Here is an 11,428-nt window from a genome sequence, read left to right as displayed (position 1 = left end):
GCTTGGGCTATTACACAGAGAAACCCCATCTGGAAAAAAAAAAAACCCACACACAACAAAAGAAGAAGAAGAAGAAGAAGAAGAAGAAGAAGAAGAAGAAGAAGAAGAAGAAGAAGAAGAAGAAGAAGAAGAAGAAGAAGAAGAAGAAGAAGAAGAAGAAGAAGAAGGAAAAAAGTCAATTTCGTTCTACTTAGGGAAAAATAATAAATATGATTTTTTAAAAAGATAGCCATAAGTAACCAAAAGTAAAATCTTTAAACTGACCATTAATCTTCAAAAAACATATTTCATAATTACTTCCTCATTTATGGAAGTATTCTTCTAGAAATAACCTTTAAAGATTTGTCATTCATACATAATATTTTATCATGTATTTACACCTTTTAAAATGCCTATTATATGCTACATGCTTTGCTTTGCAAAGAAAGAGCTGTAAGGTCAAGGACAAAGGTTGCAATGCTATCTCAGTTGGGCAGGGTTGTCAGAGTCAACAAATAAAAACATGGATGTCACACTGAAATTGTTATTCAAGTTTAACGTAATATCCTTTTTCATCTTGCAAATCTTTATTGGAGGGTAAATTGAAGTAGCAGCAAGTAACTGAAAAGGAAGGCTTGTTTTAGAAAGCTAATTGCCAAAATGAATTCTGAGCTTGGGAACGCTTGGGAAAAGCCTTTCTGGGTAGAAACACAGCAAGACAAAGGTCCCAAGGCACTGAGGAGTCTAGAATCTAGGGCAGTAACGAGCTGGGGAAGCAATAGGAAAATTATGTTATCAAGTCCGAGAGAAAAGCAGGATTGGGATTTTTGAAAGCCTCCTAAGGAGTTTGCACTTTGTCCTAAAATTAGGGAAATTTGCCCAGGAACTGTATGCTTCTCAATTGGACTCAGCTACTCAACTGGACTAATTTGTTAACTGGGCTATGGGAGGATGGGCATTGGTATTCAGGGAGAACTGAAGATGCTTGAACCAAAGCACAGGGAAGTCAGGTTCTATAAGAATGTCAATGGAGGCATTAGCCCCGGGGGTCTTAAAAGGAAAAGGGGACTGAAGAAACTGTCCACAAGCCAACAGTTCCATTTGAGGTCAAAAGTAAGAGATCCTTAGATTCAAGAAGCAAAAGACACTGTCACAGTTCGAGGTTAACGGAGGTCACAGCAAGGTGAGTAGAAGAAAATGCTGGCCCAGGGATTGGGCTGAGGTGACCCAAGTGGCTCTACTTTGCTTTGCTGAGGGTCAAGGGCCGGAGTACAGTTTGGTGATGGAGCCGTCAGTGCCCCAATCAGGCGAGTGGCGTGGCGAGTTTATCGCTAGGGACCAATCCTTTGCTGAAGCACGCTTGATTGACAATGCCACGTGACAAAGAGTGAGCGCTGAGCGGGAGGCGAATCGCTGCGGGGCGGTGTCCAGAGCACTAACCCGGAACCGGTTTGGGACTCGATTCCCATTGTGAGACCTGGCCTGGGGTGGGCTCTCAGGCAGACAGGCAATTCCCCACCCCCGGACCAATGGGTTAGCCGTAACCCATGAGGAGCAGCCCTATCGGCCAATAGAGGCAGGCAGAAGTTGATGGGCGGGGACTCCACGAAGCCTCTCTTTTTCAGCACCCTCAGGGGGCGATCCTGTGATGGTGCCGCTGGGGTCGCAGGTGAGTGTTGGGGTGCAGGGGAAACAAAGAGCTGGAGTAACCAGGGGAGCCTCTGCAAAGGTGGATCCCTGTGGGGCGACCTCATTGCGGGCTTTGGCCTCGGTTTTGCAAAGCACGGGATCACGGGGCTGGGAAGAAAAGTCCCAAGCGCGGCTGTCACCTGACCAGGGAGAAGGGGTAGCAGCCCTTGGCCTCTGCAGAAGTGCTGGGCACCTTGATGAGGCTTTCACTCACATTCAGGGAGCAAGAGTATCCCTCCAAGTTGCACGGACTCCAACTGGGCCCAGCAGTGTCCTGAGTCACAGCACCTTCCCCCACCCTGCTCTCTGCTCTGAGATGAGATCCCCAGCATTCTTCCCAGGGTCCTCGGCTGCACCTTCCCACTGTAGTACTCCGTAGATGGAGATCCCCGTAAACTTCAGTTGTGTTTACTGCCTCAAGTTTTAGAGGAAGAAAAGTAGTTTCCTGTAAGAATATTGGGGATATTTCCTGTACGAATATTGACTTCACTCTTGAAATGAGATTGTGGTGGGGTAGTGGTGGAGGGAAGTTCGTGGATCAGGAGTGGTTTCTTTCTTACCTGCTTAGTGAATTTAAACTTTTTCTTTCTCTCTTATATTTTTCTTTTTTCACCTAGATTTTACTGTCTGATTTCTCTCAGATCTCTTAGTTCTGTGTGAGGCACATCCTAGAAAGATCATCTTCCTTGTTAGTCCTTAGGAGGGAAATGTCCCGCTCTAACACTGTACGTCACTGGTAGTTACGTGAGTGCACAGTGCAGCATTTCCGTTTTCCAACAGTAAAGAATGGTTGGGGATACAAGGCCAGAAAAACAACTGTTGTCTGTGATTGGACATTAGGGTTCTGTGATTTAGAGGTTGTGACTGCCAAATTCCTTGATGTGAGAACAGGATGAAAACAATAAAGGAGAAGAGTGCTTGAATTCAGAAATGGCTTACTTAAGCATTTTATTACCTGTTATATTCCTCACACCATGAGTACTGCTTTAGGCATGGTAGGAGCTCAGTAAATACTTTTGAGGAAGTTACTTGGGAGTGGGTAAAGAAAAGCCAAACCTCTCATACACGGTATCATAATGCAAAGAATGGAACGGGCAGACAGACAGACTCAGTCACAATAAAATAGCAGCTAACAAATTTTACCTCCAACTGTACTGATGCTCAAACTTTCTTGCATTTAGTCATGTCAAAGCCTCAGGTAAAAGTTTTCCCTGTAGTCTCGCTTAATCAACAGTGGCTAGCTATGAATGGAAAGTCCAAGAATCTGGAGCTGCTCAGGCCACAAGGCTGGGTGTCACAGCTGGTCTTCAGTATGCACCAGAATCCTGAAGTAGGCTCTAAGGCCGGTGAAGGAATGGACCTGCTAGGGAGGTGAGAGCAAGGAGGCAAAAAACAAACGCTTCCCACTTCTATGTCCTTACGCAGGCTTCCAGCAGAAGGTTCGGTCCAGATTAGAGGTAGGTTTCGCAGCTCAAAGCATATGGATTAGAGGCATGTCTTCTCAAAATTCAGATTGGATCTTTCCCTGTCAAATTAAGCAGAAATACATTACAGGTGTACCCTCCATTTTGGGTTTTAGTTAATTCCAGATGTAATCAAGTTGGCAGCTAAGAGCAGCCAACACAAGGTTCTAATATCTAGTCCATTGAGGTTAAAAATGCAGGGAAATTTATTTTGTCAATGAAACAGTTCATTAGCTCAGCATAGCTCAGTTGAAAGGAAACAAAGGGATGCCTTATATAAACTATAGATGTGAGAACCATTTTTGGGTGAAAGGCTATGCAGTTGGAAGCAACGTTGAGGAGTTTTAAAACATATAGATTTGCAAGGTGGTGGTGCCAGAAGTCTTTAATCCCAGGACTTGGGAGGCAAAGGTAGGCAAATCTCAGTGAGTTTAAGACTAACCTGGTCTACAAAGCGAGTTCTAGGACAGCCAGGATTATTACACAGAGGAACCCTGTCTCAAAAAACAATCAAACAAAAACCAAAACAGCACTGATGATAAAAAAAACAAGAACAAAACAAAAAACTCACATAGATTATGTAGGTTAAAAGGGCTGCTATTTATGCCATTTAGTAATATTGTTAGAACATTAGCTGTATGTGGTGGTACACGATTTTAATCCCAGCATTTCAGAGGCAGAGACAGGCCAGATCTCTGTGAGTTTAAGGCCAGCCTGGTATACAAAAGTGAGTGTCAGGACATCTAGGGCTGTTAACTCTGCCTCTCAAAACAAAAAACAAATCTAGTTAGTAAAGAGTAAATTGATCTTGAATTTTTAAGAGCAGTAAAATCTAAGGGTGGATACTGTATAAGAGTGTGTTGTTAACGGTAGTCATTATTATATTAAGGACTTTAATGTTGTATATATTTTGAGAAAAGCCTCACTATGTTTCCAGGTCTGGAATTTAAACTTTCTTGCCTACCTGAGTCTGAAATCAGTCTTGCAGTTCCATTCCTGTATCAGATCTAGTTTTCTGGTCCAGGGAGTCTAACTCCAGAATCTGTGCTCATAACGATAGTTTACATTGTCTTTCAATAATTTATAAATATTTTTTCTTAAATTTCATTCACAAAAGGCTTACATTTGACTGTTGTAACAATAAGGGCCTGCTTATTGGGGTTTCTGTCCTGCCTGGTTCCCACAGTCATTATGGCCCAAAGAAAAATCACACAGAGTTCTACATAAGTTATGAACTGATTGGCCCATCAGCTCAGGCTTCGTATTAGCTCATATCTTATATTAACCCATTATTCATATCTATGTTAGCCACATGGCTAAGTACCTTTTTCAGCGGAGCAGGTCACATCTTTCTTCTTCCATGGTCTGGACAGGACTGTGGGAAGGAGCTTCCTTCTTCCCAGAATACTCCTGTTCTCATTGTCCCACCTCTATTTCCTGTCTGGTTGTCCCGCCTATATTTCCTGCCTGGCTACTGGCCAATCAGCGTTTATTTAAAACATAATTGACAGAATATAAACAATTCTCCCACACCAGACTGTAAGGATACTACTAGCATGCTGGTGTTAATTATACATTTAGAATCACTGGGCTTCAATATATCATTAAATATCTTTAGAAATTTACAAAGTGTATTTTAAAACTACTATGCTTGTAGTCATCTTTTGGTTTTGCAGACTTTTTTTTTTTGTATTTGTGAAACTGATAGGGATTTTTGCAAGTTCATTTCTATTCTTCAGAACATTTAGTTCTCTCTGGCCTCCATTTGTTCAGAAAGTGACTCTTTGGAAGATTCCACACAATAGGCATATTAAATGGGAAGCTAAAAGATGGGATGGGCATACTTTTGATGATGTAAGTAAGCATGTACAGTTGGTTCTTTAGAGATCCTTGAAGCTAGAAAAATACAAAATAAAAGTTTATGAATGGTAACAAAATGCTTTGTTATTAAATTTTAAAAATGAGGTTTAGCATATACTTATTATTATGAAAGAGAAAGCTCAAACAGCAGTAAACTTGCAGGTTCCTGATTCAATTTAGTATGTTTGTTGTATTTTTGCTTCAGTGGGGGATACTCTTTGCATCGTGAATTCCTGAAGAAATATTTTCATACAATGAGACCAGATTGTGATAGTTAAGAGGTGTGTTGAGGTAAACTGAGGCAGAATCAAATTTCAGAGTGTATTTGAGCCACGGTAGTGAGCCAGTGGTTTCAAGCTGCCTTTAGTTGTTTTAATCATACAGCTCATTGGTTGCAGTATGTTGTGGAAATTCTAGGTTGATTTTTTTTCCTCTCTTTTACATTTCTCCTTCAGATATCAAACTGCTTCCATGACTAGATGAATGGAAACTCAGTGATTTTTAGGTAAGAGCAGACAAGGGGTTGTTCTTGGACTTCGTTCTTTGGAGCATACTCTGCATTCTTTGCATAAGTTTTCCTGCTATTAAAACCTGCCCTGAAGTTTTAAAAATGAAGCAGTTGAAAAGGAAAAGGAAAAGCAATTTTAGTGTTCAGGAAACTCAGACCCTTTTGAAAGAAATTTCCAAAAGGAAGGAAGTCATTTTTTCCAAGCAACTCAACACAACAATAAATGTGATGAAGCGAATGGCCTGGGAGGAGATTGCACAGTGTGTAAACGCTGTAGGAGAAGGCGAACAGAGGACGGGGACTGAGGTGAAGAGACGCTACCTTGACTGGCGTGCACTCATGAAAAGGAAGAGAATGAAGGCCAACATGAAGCTGGTTGGTTCTGGGTTTCCTCTACCCACGTCTGATTTAGACGACTCTCTCACTGAAGAGATAGATGAAAAAATTGCATTCCGAAATGATGCAAATTTTGACTGGCAGAATGTGGCTGATTTCCGAGATGCAGGTGGATCCCTAACAGAGGTCAAAGTGGAGGAGGAAGAAAGGGACCCACAAAGCCCAGAGGTAAGTATATTCACAGTATTAACCCGTGAGGCATGTTTTTGTGGTCAGCTGCCCACACATGCTGAGGAAGCTCCCATATCTTCAAATTCACAGGTTATAGATACCAGTCATTCTGTTTCTCCTGGTGTCCTTAATGCCTGTCTTTTCACCTAAATGTGATGGTGACATGTGAGGTATCAGTGATGACATCAGGTGATTCATTTAATCTCAATAGTTCAGATTAAGTAGTTTTATGTACTCAAACAGCATAGAAAGTTGTCAATTAGTAAGGCAGGGCTGGGGAAATGGTTCAGTGGGTAAATGGTCCAAGCCTGACATCCCTGGGATCCCTGTTAATTCTAAGTGCTGTGGCATGTATCTGTAATCCCAGCACTCAAATGACAATGCCAGAAGAATAGACCTGAAGCCTCCAGTCTGCTAGCCTGGAGTTTGCCTCACAGTAAAACACTAAAAGACCCTGCTTCAACGAGGTGGAAATTACGAAACAAACACTGTCCCTTGACCTCCATAAATGTACTATGGCCTTCATTCACCTGAATCGAGACATACACATAAACAAATAAGTAATAAATGAAATAATAATTATTAAAAGCTAATAATGCAGCAAATTGACAATGATAGAAGTAAAAGCAAATACCAAATTGTCCTTTTTCTTTTCTCTTAGTTTGAGATTGAGGAAGAGGAAGAAATGTTGTCATCTGTTATACCAGATTCCAGGAGGGAAAGTGAGCTCCCTGACTTCCCTCACATTGACGAGTTTTTCACCCTCAATTCCACACCGTCCAGACCCGCATATGATGAGCCTCATCTGCTCATGAATATAGAGAAACAGAAACTGGAGCTGGAAAAACGCCGACTGGATATTGAGGCAGAAAGGCTGCAGGTGGAAAAGGAGCGGCTCCAAATAGAGAAGGAGCGCCTGCGCCACCTGGACCTGGAGCACGAGCGCCTGCAGCTGGAGAAGGAGCGGCTGCAGATCTAGAGAGAGAAGTGGAGGCTGCAGTTGGTTAGCGCTGAGAAACCCGCTCTAGAGAACGATCTCGGCCAGGGGGAGAAGTCCATACTACAGCCACAGGACATAGAAGCAGAGAAGTTGAAACTTGAGCGAGAGCGCCTGCAGCTGGAGAAAGATCGGCTGCAGTTTTTGAAGTTTGAGTCTGAGAAGCTGCAGATTGAAAAGGAGCGCTTGCAGGTGGAGAAAGAGAGACTGCGAATTCAGAAAGAAGGGCATTTGCCTTGACTGTTCTCCATCCTCTGCTTAGCAAAGGTTTATGAACTGTAGCTTTCTCATCAGTCCATGTAAAGGTAGTTGGTGAATTAGCTACCGCATCGACACCCCTGTCTGATGTTAGTGTTTTTAGTAGGAAAAAAAGATAGTAACACATAGTGGTACCATGTGGTTCAATAGTATATTGTTATAAACTCTGTGCCCACCATAAACAAATAGCAGAGGATCTGCTAGACTTTCACATTAGTAATACTGCATAGAGTTCTGTCTTATTTGTGCGCCCCAAGTTTGCAATAATGTCTACAGTGAAGGGCCCACCCAATGATTCTCAAGCAGAGTTTGGGCTCCCAGAAGACATTTGGGATTGTGGGGAGATGTTTTTTGGTGATCAAAGTAGATAGGTGTGGGCTGCTACTGACATCAGTAGAGGCTACAGGCTCTGCTAAATACCATGTAATGCCTGGCTTTCCTCTTCACAGGAAAGAATTACCCAACCCAAAGTATCACTAGTACCAAGTTTGAGAAACCTATCCCTGGCCTAACTGTGCACCTATAGCTATCTTCTACAGCTTTGGAATATTAAAGCTTCAGATATTTATGTGCGTAGATGTTTAAATGGCCAAAAGCATATTAACTGTAAGACATTACTGTGTAGTTTATTGAATATAGGGAGTGGTGGGGATTGTAGGTACTTTATTTCCATGGTGTTGTCTATCAGTAGAATGAGACTTAGAAGTAATCCTGGGACTATTGAGATTGTATAAAATGAATCACTTTGAAAGTCAGTCCCCCCTCAAGAATGAATACGCAATTGGGAAAGCTTTAGTTCCCCCTTCTTTAAATCTGTTGTTGTAGTTTGAATAGAGAACTTGCCATTTCAATCATACACTGAAATGTTATGTAAGAGAGTGGCAGAAGCTAGTAAAAATTATACCAGTGCCAAATGGTGACAGTAGTTCATGATGATGACCCAATAAATTGTTGATTGATTTTTTTTTTAAAGTGAAGAACAGTCATTTGAGACTGCGAGATGGGGGAAATGCCCTCTGCATCAGTAAAATGGTGTTGAAATGATAGGAGTAGCTGTGTGTTATGGTTAGGGGAATCATTTGCTTAACTTAATATCTACAAGAATATGAAAGGGTAGCTTCTTACTTTAGAATCTGAAGTTCAGAGAAATCCTGCAGTAAGTGGCTGATCTTTATACAGCAGTATATTTTTGTCTTTGCCCCTTCAGAATGATTAAACTTTTGAATTCTGAAAGCAAAGGGCTTGCTGATTTGCCTGCAGTGTCCTGATGGTAGTTTATGACAGTAAAGTGCTTTCTCTGCACAATGAGCTGGAAATGGCTGCACAAGTTCACTTTGTGTTTCATGTTTTCTAGGATGATAGCTTTAATACAACACTTTTGTTGACACTACTTTGATTTTGTATTTGTTCCTCATTAATTTATGAATGACTAGAAATCATGTTTGAATACGGGTATGTAGAGGGAAAACATACCTGTAATTCCTTATCCTGATTTTGAAATAGTTTTATTTTTTATAATTCTATTAAAAGCTTCTACCTTAGAAAGAAATTTGCCTGTATGAAACTATTTTTTAAGGATACAGCATGGGTAGAAACCATGTTGGAAGTGGGTTAGGGAACCTAGACTTTGCTAGACTTTGAGCTACACACCAAACATATTACTTATACTGATCCTCCCCCCTTGTTTTAATTAAAAATTTTTTCATACCGTGTCTTAGTTTGGATTCCGATTGCTGTGAAGAGACACCATGAACACAGCAACTCTTACAAAGAAAAACATTTAATTGGTTCTGGCTTACAGTTTCAGAGGTTTAGTCCATTATTGTCATGGTGAGAAGCAGCATGGCAGCAAGCAGGCAGACATAGTGCTGGAGAAGGAGCTGATCCACATCTTGACCCACAGGCAGCAGGAGTCTGTGTCCCACACTGGGCATATGAGATCTCAAAGCTTGTCCTCACACTGACACACCTCTGCCAACAAGGCCACACCTCCTAAGAGTGCTTGGGGCCCTTGGAGCCCTTGGGGCCAAGTACTTAAACACAAGAGTATGTGGGACCATTTCCATTCAAACCACCACATTCATTCCCTGACCCCCATAGGATTTTAGCCATAACAAAATGCAAAGAATTCATTCAAAAGGCTCTATATAATAGTTCCAATGTTTAAAAGTACAGCATTCAGTTTCTTTTGAGACTCATGCAATCTTTTAACTATAATCCATTGTAAAATCAAAATAAAAAAAAAACCAGATCACATATTTCCAATATGCAATGGCACAAAATAACATTGCCATTCCAAAATGTAGGAAGAGAACATAATAAGGAAATACTGGACAAAAACAAGGTCCAAACCAGCTGGACAAACTTCAAACTTTGCATCTTCATGTCTGATGTCAAAACACTTCAGATCTCCAACTCCTTTTAGTTTTGTTGACTGCAACCATACATCTTTTACTTGGGCTGTTTACATTCCCTGTTAGCTTTCCTTGCCAGGTATCCCATAGCTTTGGCATCTTCATACAATACCCTCCCTGGGCCTCCAATCAGGGACATCCCTGCCACATGCCTGATTTTAGCAGCTTTTCTTACTTTAAGAGGGAGTGATGGAGGAAGGTCATTGGTTAATAAACAAACTGCCTTTGCCCATTTGATAGGTTAGAACATAGGTGGGTGGAGTAAACAGAACAGAATGCTGGGAGGAAGAGGAAGTAAGCTCAGACACCATTTTCCTCTCCTCTCTGGGGCAGATGCCATGAAGCTCCGACCCAAGATGGACGTAGGCTAGAATCTCCCTGGTGAGTCACCACCTGGTGGTGCTACACACATTAATAGAAATGGGCCAAGAAGTGTTTATATGAATACAGTTTGTGTGTTGTTATTTTGGGGCATTAGCTAGCCTGGCTGGCAGGAACGCAGCCTGCAGCTCCATCTACAAGGGAGAGTCTATAATCTCTTACTTGTATCCTTGACTGTAAAGCCAGAACCACATGGCCCAAACTGCCAAGTTCTGGTTGCTAGGGCTAGAACATGGCCCCCTTGACAACTTTCTGTATTCCATGATACCTTCACTGCCTAAACTTGGCTCTCCTGGAGCTTGCTCTATAGTCCAGTCTGACTTTGAACTTGGGGATCCCCGGCCTCTGTCTCCTGAGTGCTGGGATTAAAGGCCTATATACCATACCTGGATCCAAACTGCTGCTTAATTCCTTTTTACAATTGGAAGCTTAACTGGGTTTATTCCATTTAACATCCCAATTTTCTTTAATCTGTTTATCTTCTTAAACATAAGATTTAGCTCCATTCCACTTCCTGTACCCCTTTCTCCTGAAATTGTTTGTTTTGTATTTTTTTTTTTTTGCTCAGTTTGCTCCTTTTTATTATAGATCTTTATAAGCATGACCACTAAAAACCACATGATAGTTGACACTAGGCTCTTTTGAAATTTTCTCTGCAAATGCAATTAAGCCAAAACTGCAGTTTAGTCTCAGGCAGATTTTTTTTTTTTTTTTTGGACAAGGGCAAAAATCAGACACGTTCTTTACCAAAGCACCCACATGGCCATTACAGGAATAGTCTAGACCATATACAATTTTTTATTCTCTTCTGAAACCTCTTGAGCCAGGTTCCCACAGTTCAAATGACACTACTGTCTTCCATGTTCTTAATAGGATGGTGCATTAATACCCACACTCAACTGCTTTTCTAATCCAAATACTTTTTTTTATTGAGAAAAGAAAAAAAATGTTTTCGCCTCTTCCCAGCCTCCCATTTCCCTCCCCTTCCTCCTAACCTTCTCCCCTCCCCCCATTCCTCTCCCCCTCCCTCTCCAGTCCAAAGAGCAGTCAGGGTTCCCTGCCCTGTGGAAAGTCCAAGGTCCTCTCTCCTTCTTCCATGTCTAGGAAGCTGAACATCCAAACTGGCTAGGCTCCCACAAAGCCAGAACATGAAGTAGGATCAAAACCCCATGCCATTGTTCTTGGCTACTCATCAGCCCTCATAGTTCACCATGTTCAGAGAGTCCAGTTTTAACCCATGCTTTTTCAGTCACAGTCCAGCTGGCCTTGGTGAGCTCCCAATAGATCAGCCCCACTGTCTCAGTGGGTGGGT

General features: G+C 41.7%; 1 protein-coding gene across 1 annotated transcript; it reads left to right on the top strand.

Moving 5' to 3' along the window:
* Positions 1 to 1,394: 1,394 nt before the first annotated feature.
* Msantd4 (Myb/SANT DNA binding domain containing 4 with coiled-coils) lies at positions 1,395 to 8,999 on the top strand. The gene is given in 3 exon segments (XM_005371698.3): positions 1,395 to 1,648; positions 5,447 to 6,063; positions 6,728 to 8,999. Coding segments are annotated over 2 exon segments (1,038 nt in total). The 5' UTR covers positions 1,395 to 1,648; positions 5,447 to 5,601; the 3' UTR covers positions 7,304 to 8,999.
* Positions 9,000 to 11,428: the final 2,429 nt, after the last annotated feature.

This window comes from Microtus ochrogaster, unplaced genomic scaffold (assembly GCF_000317375.1).
Source record: "Microtus ochrogaster isolate Prairie Vole_2 unplaced genomic scaffold, MicOch1.0 UNK122, whole genome shotgun sequence".
In the NCBI taxonomy this organism is placed as follows: domain Eukaryota; kingdom Metazoa; phylum Chordata; class Mammalia; order Rodentia; family Cricetidae; genus Microtus; species Microtus ochrogaster.
The sequence above is the reverse complement of the archived record's forward strand: the minus strand, read 5'-3'. Positions and strand labels throughout refer to the sequence as shown.